An 18,893-nucleotide genomic window follows, 5' to 3' on the forward strand; every position below is an offset into this window, starting at 1 on the left:
ACCCTAAAAAACAGTCTCACTTCACACAAATAGCGTCCCTTGTTGGCAAAGCTAAATTTATCAGGTCACGCTCACTAATGTCTGGTTATCAGAGGTCTCTTTAGCAGTATTTAACTCACACAGGAAAAGTGCTTTTATTCTCTATGACGGTAACTTCTTTAAAATATATATCAGAAAAATGCAATTCACTATTAAATAAACATAACACAACACTTATTAAAACAAAACTTTTTTTATAGCTAAACATCCCCAAAATGGCCTCTAATCCTTTCTTAGACTCACCTTATTATTTATTCATTCAAATGAAACAGCCAATGGCAAGTCTCCAGCAGCTTTCAATGTGTTTTTTTTAGACGTACTTCTGTTTATTAAAATTAGAATATGCAATTTGGTTGTGGCATAATATATAGTAGATATAAATTGTATAAGATGTTTATACAGTAAGTGAAAGTGACATATTTGCCAATGTATGGTAACCCATACTTTGACTGTGACCTCTGCATTTAACCCATCCAGTGAACACATGCACTGCAAGTCATAAACACACACACACACCTGGAGCAGTTGGCAGCTATCACTGCAGCACCCGGGGAGCAATTGGGGTTAAGGTGTCTTGCTCAAGTGCACCACAGTTGCAACCCGCCAGTCGTGAGCCTCGAACCAGCAACTCTCGGGTTATGAGCCCGACACTCTAACCCAGTGGTGACCAACCCTGTTCCTGGAGATCTACTGTCCTGCAGAGTTCAGCTCCAACCCCAATCAAACACACTTGAACCTGGCAATCAAGAATTTCAGGGCTACCTAAAAATTTGAGTCAGGTGTGTTGAAGCTGGGTTGGAACTAAAATATGCAGGAGGGTAGATCTCCAGGAACAGGGTTGGTGACCCCTGCTCTAACCACTAGGCTTTATGTGCAGTTTTAAAAACCATTTTTTTTTTTCACAAATGTGACCATAATTTTCTCACAAATGTGACCATGATTTTTTCACAAATGTGACCATGAATTTTTCAAAAATGTGACCATGATTTTTTCACAAATGTGACCATAATTTTTTCACAAATGTGACCATGATTTTTTCACAAATGTGACCATGCAGATTTCCACAAATGTGACCATGATTTTTTCACAAATGTGACCATGATTTTTTCACAAATGTGACCATGCAGATTTCCACAAATGTGACCATGATTTTTTCACAAATGTGACCATGATTTTTTCACAAATGTGACCATGCTGATTTCCACAAATGTGACCATGATTTTTTCACAAATGTGTCCATGATTTTCTTACAAATGTGACCATGATTTTCTTACAAATGTGACCATGATTTTCTTACAAATGAGACCATGATTTTCTCACAATTGTGACCATTATTTTTATATTAACAAGCGCTCAAGTATATCTGGCATAAAATTTTGTCTGTGACAATGACACTCTTTGATAATGAGATTTTGCGTGTCTCTCTCGATGAGTTTGGTGTATGTTCGCGTGCTCTCTTTTGAAGTGAGCTCTGTGTCACATTAGCCCCTTTCACACAGTAAATCCGGTAAATTGCCATGAATTTACCAGAATGAATTTACCAGTAAATACAAAAATGTGCCGTTCACACACGCAGTGACGTTCCGTCTTTTTACTAGTAAGACATCATTCACACATCAGTATAAAAATACCTGTAAATTCGGTGAGAAAGCAGAAGTTATCTGTGGAGCGCGGCGAGCTCAGTGTTGTATTTGTAAACAATCCACGTCCTTCATATCCACATCCGTATTTTGTTGTTTTCACATCTGTAGTAAACACTGCCGTCGCAAAGTTGCTCATGACCAGACAACATTGGATTAGGCAATGTAAAACTGAAACTGCATCTTAAACACTAGTACATTAGGTTCTACAGAGTGTGTGCTAAGGATGTTGACAATTCGGCAAGTAGATGGTAAGCAGTTTTAAACAACTTTGGTGGAAATGTGGACGTAAATGTCACGGAGTGACTTTTTACCGGCAGAACCAAAATGGCGGAACTGATTCCGCCTGGACCCATTCCACGTAACGCCAGGCCGGTTCTGGCCGACTCTGGGCAAAGTAATCAGGCATTATCGGGCTCAGGTGTGCAAAGTGAGCGTGGCGAGGAGTGATTGGCCACTGAAAGGCAAAAGAGGCTCATAAATACGGCGCACAGAAGACCGGAAGGTGATGCTGTTCCTCTGGTTCGCTTGGGGAGCCCCGCTGGGGTGTTGTGAATGGGGGACGGGCGAGGGAAATCCGGGAAAACGAAACAAAGACGAGCGTCTGTATGAAAGAAGCCAATGGCAGAGGAATAATAGCCTTTATGGAAGGAGCGAGGCGGAGGAAAACTACAGTGGCTGAAAAGACGCGCAGCAGTGTTGTTATTGTTTATCCCGGCGATCGCTGTGGAGTGTGGCGGAGGATCGAGGTGAGCTCGGAGAGACGTTTTTGGATCGATTTACAGACTGGGCGAAGATAAGAGAGAGAGAGGACTGGGCGAAGAAAAGACGCTGTTAAGTGTGGAACGTCAATTATACTGTTGTGTTGTGTGGATGATCCTACTGTGCATGTTAAAAGGGAACCTGTGAGACGGAAGGAATGGAAGGACTCAAATAAGCAAAGCTTCGGATGCCAGGACATCTATATGGAGAACGGGGAGAAATTAGAAGTTAAAGGAACAGTGTGTTACATTTGGAAGTTGTCTTATTACTATTTTGTTGTTGCAATCTCACTAATCTTGCCATCCCAGTCTGCTTTTGAGTGTGTTAGCCACCCACCCCGTTGTGGAGACCCATTCTGCTGTGTTGGAACTGAAGAGGAGTAGAAAGGAGGAGTTCTCGTAGTCGCAACTTTAACGTCTACATCTGGTCGTCCTCTGCCCTAATCACTCAACGGTTCAGGACTCGGAATCCGGTCCAAAGTGGTGGCCCTGACCCTATGTCACTGTGAGTGTGTGGAGTGCTGTGGGTGAATCTTTGAGAGTGTACACTTGGAATATTGGATTGTTGTGCCTATTCAGTGTTGTCAGTGATCACTCCCCAGGCTGAAGAAAGAGCCCTGACTACGAAGAGCAGAATGGTGGCAGTGGACAGCTGTCTTCCATGTCTATGCGACTTCGACCGATCTGTAACCCCTTTTCCACCTGGTGGTGGCGTAGCAGCTGTGGAGAGCGCCAGTTCTGTAAGCCCAAGTTAAGAGCCCAGTTATACTTATCCGTGTACCTCCCTGTATGCCCGAACCAAGAGCCCAATTACACTTACCTGTGTACCTGCCTGTATGCCCAAGCCAAGAGCCCAGTTATACTTACCCGTGTACCTACCTGTATGTCCGAGCCAAGAGCCCAAGTACATTTATCTGTGTACTTACCTGTAGTCGGACCTAAATGCCCCCCCCTTCTGTGAGAGCCAAAGGGACAAAGGCCAGAGGACTCTTTTTTTTAAGTATTTAAATCCCCCTACTTGTTTTAATATTTAATAAAAGTTGTTTCGGTTTTATTTCTCTCGTCTGTCTGGTCATTGGGGTGTTTTGGGACCTCCTCGGGGTGGAAACAGAAGGAGGAACGTGACACGCGACAGGGGTGGTCCTCTCCCACCTGTGACATAAACTTCAGGTGTGCTTGACTTTCAAGCAGCGTGTGTCTGGAAAAGTCCGTAAACAGTGCGGGGGTAAATGCGTCATCATTCTCAAAACATTATGATTGGCCTAAAGCTGTCAGCGCGGTCTGACGTCGTTCGTTCTAAATGCCGGCAATCTATATTGTTGTTCACACATAGCGCTAACCGGTAAATTACTGGTAATCTTACAACCTCTCCTACTGGTAAATTGGCAGCACTGATTTACCGGAAAGGTTCTGATCACACATGACCTGTTAACTGCAATTTACCAGTAAATTACCTGCAAAGACTGCATGTGTGAAAGGGACTATTGTATACTTACATGAGCAGAGTTTTACCATTAGAGGTCTTCACGGGAGACCCGGGACACGTACGGTTCTGGGTTTACATTTTAAATGGTCAGTTGGGTCTGGGTTGGTCCTAATTTAATTACTTTGTGTCCCAAGTCTGATTAATATTGTGTATAAAACCCGAGTTGATCAGAGAACGGCCGTAAGAGCTACCGGGCTAAAGCTTGTGTCTCCGGTTTCTATGGCGATAACAGCTGGCTCTTGTTTTGAAACTATGCACTGCATTTTCTTTCTCCCATTTTTATTAATATTATTGTTATTAATAAACCATATCTTTTCTAAAATCTAAAAAGTTTGCACAGAGATGGTAGCAAAAAAGCTAATGATAATGATAATTAGCCTAATGTCAAGCACATTGCACTAAACGAGCAAAGCTCAAGCTGACTCAAGATTATAGATGTGTCACACATTACTAGTTCTTTTTCACATGTATAGTAGACCATTTTTTGTCGTGGGTAATTGCCCTTTTCACTAGCTACCACCTAAATTTCAGATCTGTGGGAAACACTGCGGCCACATTATACATAACAAAATACCAAACAAAGAGTCTGCTGCTTATATTGTGTACTGTGTGTGTACTAAAGCTCTGATTAAATATTATGTTATCTTTACAGCTTTGTCCAGACCTACGGTGAGAACACCACACAGTCCTGTGTTCATTGGAGAGACAGTCACTCTGAAGTGCGAGATAGAGAATCAATACAGATCATTAAACTGGAGATATCAGTGGGCTAACAGTCATACTTCAGTGTTAAAGTCTGGGCATTACACTATAAACAGAGACACTCTCACTATCAATAGAGTTACTGAATCGGATCAGAATAAGTACTGGTGTAGAGGAGAGATACAAGGACGACCACAGACTTCACTATCAAGCTCTACTGTTTATCTCACTGTGAAGGGTGAGTTTAATGTTGCTGTAAAATTTTAGATGAAAACTTTAACCTGTATTAAACACTTCACCTGTGACAATGTTTACGTTGGAAATATGAAAAAAAAGGAAATATGTTTTGCAAGTCACAAGTAAAGGTGGTCGCACACGGACGCGCAGCTCAGCGCAGCACCTCGCTGTTCTAAAAATATCTAACACATTCTAGTTTCTATAGTTTTCTATGAGTGTACGCACACCTGTCCGCGGCGCCCAGCTATGACTCAGGAAGTTGCTGAGCGCCAATCACATAGTTTAACATTAAATAACATCATATTTGTCCCAAATCATTAACGATTAACATTGGCTGCTAACGTATATGCATTTTGAAGTAGACGCTATCTGACTAAGCTTGCGCTATTAATGTGCACTTCCGGTTTACGATACCTCTGAGTTGTGCTAGACGCAACGCGGCTCTGTACTTCTCGTCCGGTGTGCGACCCCCTTAAGTCGTCTTTGCATTCAAGTTTCAAGTCAAGTCCCGAGTCAAAATGGACAAGTCCCAAGTCAAGTCCCGAGTCATGACATGCACCATACTGTACACAATGCTGATTTGGTGAAAGAAATAATTCAATTTAAATTAGTTTAAAGGATCATATTGCTGCTTGCCTAACATGCAATTTTGCACCATAACTTTAAACTCAGATTTAAATTTCAATTATGAATTAATTTAATAGAGGTTTAAATAAAATGAAATTAAAGCACAATGCGCAGTGCGAAGGTTGCAGCAGGATTCCCGAGATGCGGATATCAGACAAACAAAAGAAGTGAAGAATATGATGAACATTAAACCACAGCGGTAAGATGAGGTGAGCACCATTGCGACCACGCCTCTATTTTCTCATGCCTAAATCCTATGTGTCTGCTGGGTGGCGATCAAACGGACAAGGCAATGCTGTCAGGAGCAAAGATGTCAAGCACGACGGGTCAAGTGCAGGCTGCAGGACCCATCTAGAATTTAGATATTGTGATATACTGTTACAAGATGTGCTGACACATTAGTCATGAAGCACCGCCGTGTCTGTTCATTCACTACCCTTCAGTTCCTGACTGGAGCACGCATGACAGAGGAGAAGCACAGTATACGAGCACCGGTAGCTATCACCAGCTGTCAATATTGGCCCTGTCACAAATGGCACACTTGATTTGTGGACCTCCTCAGAGTCCACACTTTGATGACATCATGTAGGGCAGACCTTAGGGACCCTTGACGCGAGTCCAATGGCGCTTTTCCATTGCATAGTACCCCACGGTTTGGTTTAGTTTGGGTCGGGTCAGCTTACTTTTGGGAGCTTTTCCATTGGGTGCAGTACGTAGTACCCGATACTTTTTTTTGTACCACCTCGATTGGGGTTCCAAGCGACCCGAGCTGATACCAAACGTGACGCAAAAACACTGTAGATCACTGATTGGTCTGAGAAAATCGCGTCATCATACAGCGTCATCGCTAATAATGTAGATTAGCTTTACCTGTGCTAGCTTGCGTTGTCTCGAGCAAACATGGAATTTTAATTTTGTGGCGGACTGAGAATAAATACATGTATGGAAGTGTACAATGACGCTGTCATTTGTATGATGTCACAGCAGTATGCAGCACAAATATAATGACACGCCTATAATCCCTCCCACTACGAAGTGATACTAAACTCGATGGAAAAGCTAACCATGCCAAAGTGAGGTGAGCTGACCCGACCCCAAACTAAACTAAACCATGGGGTACTATGCAATGGAAAAGCGCCACAAGAGGGCGCACTGGAGTAGTATTTTGGCACAGACTCGAGTGTCATGCTGGAAATAGGAAGAGAAGTTGACCATCAGTGTGAACTTCTCTTTTCCATTGTCTGATTGGTCTGATTGCTCTTTCGCAAGGACTTCTGGGTTGGTAAAGTGCGCGAAGCCTGCTGCAGTGCAGGCTTCGCAGAAGATCACATCAAGGGTGCAAAGGGGGTGCTGATGAGCACACTTCGGAGCATAAAAATGACAGAAGGGACACCCTACGGACTCGTAGGCTAAGCGAGCATGCGCAATTTAAGGCTACGGGACTGAAAGTCCACATGAAGTGCGCAATTTGGGACAGGGCCATTCTTTTGGAGCGATCAGCCTCTATCCCGTCACGCGTTTTTTCAAAATGATGTCTTGTATGTGCTGTAGGGTAAGGAGGGTATCCCGGACTTGACGCTTCAAAGCCGACAAGACATGTTACACTGTCAAAAATAAAGGTACAAAAGCTGTCACTGGGACAGTACCCTTTGAAAAAGGTCCTAATATGTACCATTTAGGTACAAATATGTATCTTTGAATTACCAATGTGTACCTAATGAAGTACTAATATGCACTATTTGGGTACAAAAGTGTACCTTTTTGAAAGGGTACTGTCCCAGTGACAACTTGTGTACCTTTATTTCTGAGAGTGTACTGAGTCGCGGATTATAACCCCACATTGCAGTGCAAAATGTGTGCAGTGTAAAATAAAAAAGAGTTAGTGTGAAATAAAGACTATTATGTTAGTGATTATTTTGGATCATTAAGTGTTGATCTCATTTTCTTCTTTCCTCAGCTTCACCCAGAGTTACAGTGATAGTAACACCAGACAGATCTGTGTTCACTGGAGAGACAGTCACTCTGAAGTGTGAGATAGAGGATCAGTACAGATCATTAAACTGGAGATATTTGTGGTATAAAGGCACAACTGAAGTCTTTAAGTTTGAGCGTTACACCGTAAACAGAGACTCTCTCACTATCACTGGAGTTACTGAATCTGATCAGAGTAAGTTCACGTGTGGAGTAGAGAGAGATGGACGAGCACAGACTTCACTATCAAGCTCTACTGTGGATCTCACTGTGAAGGGTGAGTTCATTGTTGCTTTAAAATAGGGAAATATACATTCTAAAAATGGCTGGGTTATTTTTGACCCATAATGGGTAAATATTGGACAGAACACACCGCTGGGTTAAAATTGACACAATGCTGCTTTTCCATTACTCTAGACTTACAGTCATGGTCAAAAGTGTTGGCACCCTTGGTAAATCTACAATGTTTCTTCTTTAATGCGTTCATTTAAAAAATCACAAAAATCTGATGTTTCATTGAAGTAAAACAATTGAAAGTGTGTGGGGAACTTACATTATAAAATAAATGTTTTTTTTTCTTATACGCACACACTGGACACAATTATTGGCACCCCTTGAAATGTTTTATGAGTAAAATTGCTCTGAAGTATATTAACATTGATATTAAATTTATTAGCGAACCATGGTGACTTGAAACATGATGTTGTCCAGTCATGGCTTCACGAGAGAATAAATATTAAGTAATACAAATCCAAAATCCCCATAATCCGTCATCACCATGGATACTATAAATCCAAAGACTATATTCTGATGTGCAGCAAAAGATTGTTAAGCTACGCAAAATAGAAGTGGCTTTAAGGAAATTGTTAAAGCATCTCTTCCCACAATCAGGTAGATAATGAACTCCAGTATATTCATTTGCTGAACTGGAACTTTAAACAGGACTGAGTTCTGCGGCCGTACGAAACATAAAAGAGTTTATTGGCACCAGGAACACAAGATGGCCTTGGTGCACACAGGGATTAAAAGGGATTATAGACATGCTCCTTAAGGGGTGGTTTCTCGGACAGAGATTAGTTTATACCAGGTCTAGGCCTAAGTTTAATTGGGAAATATAACTAGTTAACAAACATGCCTTACTAAAAACGTGCATTTTGAGGAAACACTAAGGGCATTTTAAGGTATTTCAGTGCAAGTTGTTAGCAGCTTTTTATGATTTAGGTTTTTAATTTAATTTTAACAGAATCTGATGAAATTTATAAGCTTATTTTCTACTTTCGTCAGCTTTACCCAGAGCTACAGTAAGAGTAACACCAGACAGTCTTGTGTTCACTGGAGAGACAGTCACTCTGAAGTGTGAGATAGATCAGTACAGTGACTGGAGGAGATATCTGTGGTATAAAGATACAACTGGGACTTTAGTGTTTGAGGGAAACATCTACACCATCAGCTCACCATCAGATCAGGATGAATTCTGGTGTAGAGGAGAAAGATATGGACGACCCTCATCCTCACAGTACAGTGATCATGTAACTCTCTCTGTTAAAGGTCAGTAATGAATGTGATTGATTTATTTTTTGAGAAAACAATTTTCATTAATTTGTCAAAAATTTACACTTTTTATTTGATAAAAATAATTTATAATGCAAAGAACCATTGGTTTCCTTTCCTTGCTATTTTTTAATGGGTTGAAAGAAAGAATTTAAGGTCAAAAGTTAACAATTGCCAATGTTTTTTTTAATAGATTGAATAAGGTTGGACATGGGTGAATATGTTAAAAGTAAACAATATTTTAAATGTTTTGGTTTGTGTCTAATCTGAAGTAAATTTTAACATACAGTAGTTTTTATATGCCTCTTCAATTCATGTGGATACAGCATACTGCCTTTCAGAAATCTTTTTATTATCACTTTAAACTAAAATCCAAATCGAAATGAATCAGCAGCCATGAGTCACATAAAGTGTCTTCAACTTCCTCTTTGGCTGATTGGCTAGAGGAGGAGCTGTCAATCTAAAGCTAGTGGACTCTAAAGCCAGCCCTGACATACATGAAACTCTAACTGCAATTTTTGGAAAACCAAGCGCAGAACTTGAAAATATGAGCAGAAAATATCAGAGAGAAGAAAAATCTTTATAGAGTAATATAAAAAAGAAAACATGATTTTGTATAGGTTTTTGTCTTCCAGTTTTGTGCAATATGATTTTAAAATGTTTTAAGTGTTGGCACTTATTATTTTTTCATATATGCTTTTCATTTTTTATCTGTGACCACAATACATTTGGCAGAATAAAGCCCGTAGAGCGGAGCACAACCTACTGTAACACCTTTTGGTTTTGGCTCAATCTTTCAAAAAATATTCAAGTTTGATTAATTATACTTTTACACAAGCAGCGCACACGTCTCTGCTACAAATAAAAAAACACTTAAACTTTGTTTGTGGAACCCACAGTTCACATACAATGAATGAAGTGCAAATGTTATAACATACCCCAAGTGGGGTTTATCATAACAGGCAGAGGGTTTGTCACAACACTTGCTAAAGATATATATTTAAACACAACTAATTACTATTCTATCTATATATTAGAGGTTGTTACTTTTTGTACTGTACATCTGTCTATAATAGATAGATTTAACACATCTACTTGTTATACATCAACACATATGGAGAGATATTTTTAAAAGGGTCGCACAATTGGGAAAAAAATCATAAATGTCAATTATTTCTGCTGATATTGTATTTACAGTTATTATTTTGATTTACGGTACATTGTGTTCATTGCATTAGCATCGTATAACAGTGTGTTACTGTAACAAACCCTGCTTTAAAACCCCATGTAAAAATATTTTTCAATCTACAGTTACTAGGAGTTGTTGACATGTTTCAAAGGTTGGATTTGGTCAATTACACAGTCAACTCAGAAAAAAAGATAAAGAAATTAATCATGCCTCCAAAACAATCTTTGTCCAGTATTTTTTGAAAATACATCAAAACTTTTCACAAATTTACAGAAGATCATCTTCTAACAGTGAAAAAAAGATCAAAAGCACAGATTGTTTGGCTTCGTATAAATAGCTGTGTTAACCTGCATTAAATTGTGATCCGCTCGAAGTGATGGGTCCAGTTTCACATTGAGTTTTATATTGTCCACACATCCATTTAAAATTCATTCAGATCACCAATGAAAATACAAAATATATTTTCAATGTATCTGTACCATTGAATGTGTAAATGAAAAGGTTTGACTTCACTATTGATCACAAAACTATGTTAATAGTTAAAATAAGCTAAAATCATTTATTTTAAAACATATGATGTGATTTGTTTTATAATAAATTCTGGGATATTTTTGACAGAGGATCTTTGTTTTTTTCATGCAGTGTTATGGATTACAGATAACATTTATATGAGTAATTGTTGATTAATGATGTTCTTTGCTCATTTATGCTACAGAAATCAGAGACAATGACAGGTTAATTGTATTTTACACTTTTGGTTCTTACATTTGTATGTTTGAATACCTGAAAAAATTAATTGGACCGTAACAGTGTTTATTTAAATAATATTTTTTACTTGCAAAGTAAGTTTAAATACAAGTTTAAATAGCATGCAGGATTTTTTCTCTTTTCATTGTTATTTTTGATATTGGGCTTTGCCATTATCCTACGCACCTGTTAATGATTAAGTTTCCTGGATTATTTGTTCATTGACCTCCAAAATTTACTTTGTTCAAAACTTTTTTTTGTTAAACAAATTCAGGTTTCTGATTTAACACAACAGATCTGTGATGAGATTTTAACTTCATTTTCTTCTTTCCTCAGCTTTACCCAGAGCTACAGTGAGTGTTACACCAAAAAGTCCTGTGATCACTGGAGAGACAGTCACTCTGAAGTGTGAGATAGAGGATCAGTACAGACCATTAAACTGGAGATATCTGTGGTATAAAAACAGTACTGCAGTGTTAAACTCTGGGTGTTACACTGTTAACAGAGACTCTCTCACTATCAATGGAGTTACTGAATCTGATCAGGATGAGTTCAGCTGTAGTGCAGAGATACATGGACGAACACAAACTTCACTATCAAGCTCATCTGTTCATCTCACTGTCAAAGGTAAGTTCAGTGTTAATGTTGTTGTAATGACAGAAGCATCTCGTGTTAAACATAAGAAGCAATTTAGGGCTTTTAACCGAGGTTATCTTAATTTTAAACTCTGCTTTTAACCAAAACTATCTTGAAATACCACAGTCTTGGCAAGTATTCTCATAAAACAGTCATGCTATGTCTTAAAGTGAACGCAAACAGTTCAAAAAGAAATCAGATGCTTCAGTATTTGGATCTGTGCTTATTTGGTCTTAAAGTGGCAGTACCCTCAAGAAATCTGCTTATGTTTGTGTCATTATGTCAAACAACAGAAGACAAAGGGAAAATCACAGGTGTAGCTTTATAAAGATTAATTATATTTAAAGCTCTACTGTGTACTTTATTGAGTTAATTCTTAACAAAAACCCATGTTTTCTTTCAAAAGTATGTTCTCATTCATGTGTAATTGCTTCCCACCCACTAATCAAAGTATTCTCGTAAGTGTAGAATCTGCTATTTAAAATGCATACCGTCTCTCTGGCGCTCTCTGGCTGAATCCATGTTGTGCCTCCATCTTTGAAATACATTCGCCGACGAGGGACATTCCTGAAATTCAAGCTCCGCCTTTCGCGCTTTCACTCTACACTCACGCTGGCCTATAGCTGAAGCCTTCGGAGGTTGCATGTGTAGGCGGTATACGTCATCAAGACAGTCTTATTTCAGAATATTAACAATTATAAAGCTGAGAATTATTCTTTGTTAATTTTAAATTGATGTAATATGCGTATGACTTGCGAATGTAATGCTCAGTTGATTTAAATAAACCAGGCTTGATGACGTATCCAGCCTGTGACCTGCGTAGCTGAATCCTTCGGCTGCGACAGCTGCAAACCGTGATGAACCTGCGATCTAATGCTTTGATTTGAAAGCCTGTTGAAGACATATTCTCGAGGACATTAAAATAAGTCGCCAAGGAAGCGAAACGGGGATTTTAAACGACAACGCGACAGGAAAAACATCAAGACCAAAGTCAATATTGGAGTTAGTTTTCCAAGATGGGGCTCAAGGGACATTGAAGTTGCACTTTATATCTTCTCCACAGGTAATTCAGCATATTCGTTTACATCGATACAGACCATGTTGTAAACTTGAAGTGTTATAGTTCCTTGGCTAACTTTAGCATGATTATGCACAGGGCCAGATCAACACTTTGTTATACCCTGGGCAACAATATTGAAGGGCCCCATCATCATGACTCCAGGATCACCATAATATGGTCATATACAGAATATATTAATGTAATATACAGTAAATATACTCAATACTTCAAATTCTAACTGTCATCGGGTGTATTTTGATTTACAAATATTCAAATGCTCATACAAATGCACTATTATGTCCCCTATCAAAGACATTCACTTAAATATGATGCTATGAAAACAAAACACAGCAGCATCAATATAATATCCGAAGTGTACTCACAAACACATAAACTGAATGTGTTATCAACATGTCAGTTTATTATAAGAAAAAAAAGACTTTAACAACCAACAGGTTTACAGCTGGGGAAACTGGACTGATTTTTAGACTGGTTTAGTGTTAATCAACATCTAACTCAAGGCTGAAAGTTACTCAACTGTTAATTTAAATTAAATAAACTGTTTAAAAGTATTATTACAAGACCATCATGTAGCCTAACATTAGAAACCCAAACCAAATTGAAGGAAATGATAATTTGCAAGACTGAACTGAACTGAACATCAACGCAGACATGAATTTCCTCACAGAAGTTTAAGATCATATACATCTTGAACGTAGATATATAAATGAACACAGAGAAGGGAAGTTTAACACTATAGCACAAGAAAACATGCTGAAGAGGAACTGAAGGCAGCTAAAAACCATCAGGGCATAATCACAGGCTTATTTTATTGCATTTTGGATCCTTACCTCCAGATAAAGTATTAAACTGGACGGATGATTTAAATGTTGTTTACTCACAATGTGCGTTGTTAACTCTCCGGATTTTATGTTACAGCACTCTTCCACTCGTGTAATTTCTGCACATGGACTGTTTTTGTTTACAGTGTCGCGTGAGCAGCTACACTGCAGGTTCGACTTCATTTGGCGCTAAGCAGACCTCTTGATGATGTCAAAGTACCGCGAGAGAGATTCAAAGCAGGTTTCTCCTTGTGAGAACTGGAATAGCTCTCGCGGTACTTTGTTGTCACTCGCCAGTGGGCTCTTGTTGCGCCACAGTAGTCTGCTCCCCAGTCACTTTCGCGCCGCTAAAGTAATTTGATTTGATACGCCGATAGGATCGTGGAGATACCTGTGTATAACGTAGACTACACCACTGTTTATACTTTACATTTTCTGCGTTTCTGATGTCCTTTTCCTTTTTTAATTTCGGCTTCGTGCTCCTACTTAGCTTCTCCATGTCTCTTTTTTTCTGTTGTAGCATCGCCTTGCGTCACGTACGCTCTGCGAACCTTTGACCCACCTCATGCGGACTGACCAATGAGGAGAGGGTCTTAACTTGAGGCTCTCTCTTCATTGGTCAGTCCACATGAGACTGACAATCAACCGCTCTGAACTCACGTTCAAAGTCATAGGCAGCGCAGCGTTTCTCTGTGCAGCGCAAAAGCCCGTGTTGACAGTTTTAATATGAAGCGGCCAGCGGGAGATTACCAGATACAGTATTTTGCTCGTGCCCTTGCTGCCCTGGACCCTCTAGAGGTCTTGGGGCCCCTGGGCAATTGCCCAGTTGCCCGTATGGTTAATCCGGCCCTGATTATGCATAACACTTGTTAGTGTAAACACGCATGTGGTGTAATGTGTTTGAACAGCCACACGCTGTCTCTCCGCCCATTTATGTAATCTGAGGTACTGAGAAAAATGTTTTTCATCTTTTTATACCTCTAGCACAAACACACGGTGACAGCCCTATTTTTAGCTTTTCATTGATAAAAGCGTCTGATCTGCGCGTCTTTCGTTTCATTTTACAAGCGTGTGAAAGTTGCGCGATCTTTTTTCATCAATATGAGAGAAAGCTCTTACAAATACACAGACATGTAACGTTTACTTAAAACATAAGCATTGTACTCTGACATAATGTCTGACATAATACTCTGATAAAAGCATTTGATCTGCGCGTCTTTCGTTTCATTTTACAAGCTTGTGAAAGTTGTGCGATCTTTTTTCACCAATATGAGAGAAAGCTCTTACATATACACGGACATGTAACGTTTACTTAAAACATAAGCATTGTACTCTGACATAATGTCTGACATAATACTCTGATAAAAGCGTCTGATCTCTGCGTCTTTCGTTTCATTTTACAAGCGTGTGAAAGTTGCGCGATCTTTTTTAACCAATATGAGAGAAAGCTCTTACATATACACGGACATGTAACGTTTTCTTAAAACATAGGCATTGTACTTTGACATAATATTAGTTCACGTCCATTTAAACCCGTCATGGTTGCTTTTTGTATGTGATTTTAAGCGGACATATCATGACAATCAGACTTTTTTCATGTTAAACATAAATCTGTGTGCTTTGATGGATCACAGGCAAAGGACATTGCAAATTGTTCATTTTTTTCTCATTGCTTTTGCTTTGTAGCTACTGGAAGCCATGTTAACCTTGGCATGACACGGCCGGGCCACCGTACGAGTTAAAACGCGTTCCGAATGGGGGGGGGGCTAGAAAGTAATATTCAGTTGCTTGTCATATAGACTTTCACCGCAAGATGGGAGTAGATCTTACACAGTGGAGCTTTAATTTATAGAATGAAGAATACACTTATTATTCATTTGATTATATTTCTGTTCCTAAATACTACTGTTATACTAAATTTGTAACTTTGTTCTTTATATATATATATATATATATATATATATATATAAATTCTTGATTTGTTCTTATTTATTTTCCTTATTTCCTTCATATTAGTTATGATGGTGAGTGAGGTGATGGATTAAATGGGACAGAGAATGAAAAAACATTTTTACCTTGTCTTTGTTGAATAATGGTAGTCTACCCAAATTCACAAACATACAAAAAGTGCTAGATATGCTAAACATGTCGTCTCATAGAAATTCCTCTTTTTGAAATGTCAGCCAGAAAATGGCCCAATCTGAAAAACTGATGCTTATGACATCACAGGCATCTCACTGCCCCTCCACTTTAAAATAATTGGCTACATTTTTTGAGTGGCAGCAAAGTCAGCCAATCAGTAATGAGATTGCAAGTTAAGCCAGTAGGGGGAGCCAAATAGGTGCAAAACCACTTGTTTAAAATCCCCCACCCTAATAGAGCTATCTGAGAGAGGTTTTTAGGAAGCGTCTAAGGCATTACAGACCCAAACAAAACATTTTTTGTCTACATGTCACATCACAGAACAAGGATAAATACCCCGTTCAATCATTCTATGTCACCTTTAATGTTGAATCTCACAGATCCCCAAGAGTCTTAATGTTTGACAGTCTTTAACAGTATAGTTAGAGTCTGTAGATACACCTAAACCCTCTCTTCTGTTACACATGTTACACATTCATTTCATTTTTGAATGAATAACCCATTAAGCCAAATTGATCAGTAAGATCATCCTTGAATTTTTTTTTTTTAAATTAAAGTCTAGTTTCAGTAGATCTCTCTACCCATCACGAAATTACCTAAATATTTACTCAAATATCACTCTGGTGTCAGCTAATACTTCAGATTAACCATGAGGCAGATACAGAGATTAAGGGAAAACAGCAGGCAGGAGACAAAATGATGTAAATATAATAAAGTTGGCTTATTGAATAATCTTACTTGCTTCGGTGCATGGTTGTCTTTTTTTTGATGGTAGGACTAATTCTGTCTAGCTTCATCTAACTAGTAACAGATTAAGCAGGTGTTATTATACCAAACACAAACAGTGGACGTTTATGGTTTCAGTAAACTGTGCTGTGATTGGATATTTACATCAGAGGTGGTTCACCATTTATTCACTTTGTTAAAATTAATTTACAGTACAAACTGTAGTAATAAATTGTGTCATGACCATTATTTTCTAAAACACTGAACGAGTGGTAATTGCAATTACAGAGGTTAAAACCTGTAATGTAAAACAGCAAATATATTTTGCAATTAAGTAATTACATTCATATGTGTAAATTGTTTGTCATTGTACAGAAAGACCAACACCTGAAGTGTCTGTTTGGCCTGGTGAAGATGTATACAGTGGAGAAACTGTCAATCTCACATGTGTCATCAATGAAGGAGTTGTCAGCAGCTGGCAGTACAGCTGGAATAAAAATTCATCACCTTACAACATCAGTGACCTTCAGAATTACACAATCAGATCTGTTACTGAGTCTGACACTGGAAACTACACCTGTAGAGGAAATGAGACCAATGGATTACGATACTCACACATCAGTGATGCAGTTACACTGACAGTATCAGGTGAGACTGAAAGCTAGACCGTCAAATTTCGGTTCACTAATGGTACATTCACACCAGCCAGGACGCTTGAACATTTTGAGTTTACTCGCTTCATTTGTGCGTGAAATTCTATTAAATCGAGACATTCACATGGAAATTCGTGTCATGGGAGGGGCTTCTGCGGCTCTGCTCACTTCCTGTAATCACATCACTACTACAGCAAGGTCCTGATTGGTTAACACAGCACGGAAATCCACCTAAGTTCAGATTTTTCAACTCGCACGTTTCCCGCGGCAACGCTCAATTCGTGCGGAACGCGCCATCCGCACCGCAGGATGCCTAATCTCGTCTTTGCATTGACATGTAAATCATCCGCGCTTGCCGCCTCTACCACGTCTGGTGTGAACGCCTAGTTAGGGGACTTCGGAGGCTACGGCCTTCGAATTGGGATACAGCTACAGTAAAAATCCCTCAGCTCAGGGGCATGGCTACCTCAGTAGCGATCTCACCAACTAGACATCACCAGAACAGTAATAAATGGATTAATATTATGAGGTGGTAAAAGAAACTTACGTTTACCTCATAGATGTTAAATAATAGCAATAGCCATTTTTGAGTGGACGTAATAACTATAGTAAATCCATGGGCCTCGGAACTTCAGAGTCGGAAGCAAATAAAATGTGGGTGGTTCCCCCCAGAAAAATTTAACTGGGAGATTGCATTAAAATAAGTAATTACATTTCAACTTGAGCTTAAGTTTGGTAGGTACACAATAAGTTAAAATAGTTACATGATGTTGCTGATGATAAAGTAACAAATTAAGGCTACTTATCGTTGCTGTCGTACAGAAACTTTATACAGAAATGATGTGAAGTGATTTACTGCATAATAAAAAAAATTATCTTTCAGGTGCTTCTCACGTGAATATGTTTGGCTTCAACATGATCACTTTTCTGCTGGCAGTTTGTCCATATCTGATAGTGACAGTCGTGCTGGTTTTCAAATGCTGTAGACTGAGAGGTGAAACTTCTGGCTGATTTTTTAGGTTGTTGTATTTACTATTGTGTCTAAAGCAACATCTAATGTCCAGTTAATGTCAATGATTGTTTTGTCTGTGTTTAACAGTTTCTCACTCATCTGTTGAAGGTCAGTCGCAGTATGCAGTAAGAGAAGATGAAACATCAATCTGATATGAATGTGTTGTGAGTGCAGTGAAGCATCAGTCTGTGATCAATCAATAACACATTCACAAACTGAATAACTGCAGTCAATAACAATGAGTGAAAATCTTTTTTTTTGCTCCTTAATGTAATGTGATCATTCAGTGTCCTTTAGGTTGTGATGTTGATACATGGGCAGCAATATATGGCCAGTCTCTTTCCACTGCTACTAACGATCAATAAATGTGAAATTTGTAATTACAGAGTTGAACATTTTAAATACCTTATTTTTTGACAGTGTCCATCTTAGGACTCCATAAAGCTGTACTGAATTTAAAAAAAAAATTGTGTATATTTTAATTTTGTTTTAGTGTTGTAATACTTACTGTTGTTGTATAGTTGTCTATTTTTTGTTTTTACATTTTTGTATTAAATGCATATCTTATCTTGAATAAGAGTCAGTCTTGTGTCTTCTCTCCATCCTTTGACATAACTGTTAAGATTGACATAGCATATTATTCAATCTTTATTTTTACCTGATAATGAGCTTATTTATAATGATTAAGTTAATAGCTCAACATGAAGCTCTTGCATAAGCTGCATAAAACTAATAGGCTACTTTTTGAATAAACATTTAATGAGTTGTTAGTATTTGGTGGAAACACTTTATTGGTTGCAAAGTTTTTCACCTCTCTAATTATGGCGATGTCATCCGGGTCTTAGATTAAACTTTCATTCTTGAAACTGCAG

General features: G+C 38.7%; 1 protein-coding gene across 1 annotated transcript; it reads left to right on the forward strand.

Annotated features, from left to right (window-relative positions):
• Window positions 1-2,006: 2,006 nt before the first annotated feature.
• Window positions 2,007-18,454, forward strand: LOC135733719 (leukocyte immunoglobulin-like receptor subfamily A member 3). Its single transcript, XM_073813725.1, has 8 exons — window positions 2,007-2,109; window positions 3,020-3,190; window positions 4,579-4,866; window positions 7,450-7,740; window positions 8,748-9,011; window positions 11,287-11,577; window positions 16,732-17,004; window positions 17,893-18,454. Exons 1-8 carry the CDS (start codon window positions 2,007-2,009, stop codon window positions 18,018-18,020), a joined length of 1,809 nt encoding a protein of 602 aa, XP_073669826.1. The 3' UTR covers window positions 18,021-18,454.
• Window positions 18,455-18,893: the final 439 nt, after the last annotated feature.

Source organism: Paramisgurnus dabryanus, chromosome 3 (assembly GCF_030506205.2).
Source record: "Paramisgurnus dabryanus chromosome 3, PD_genome_1.1, whole genome shotgun sequence".
NCBI lineage: Eukaryota > Metazoa > Chordata > Actinopteri > Cypriniformes > Cobitidae > Paramisgurnus > Paramisgurnus dabryanus.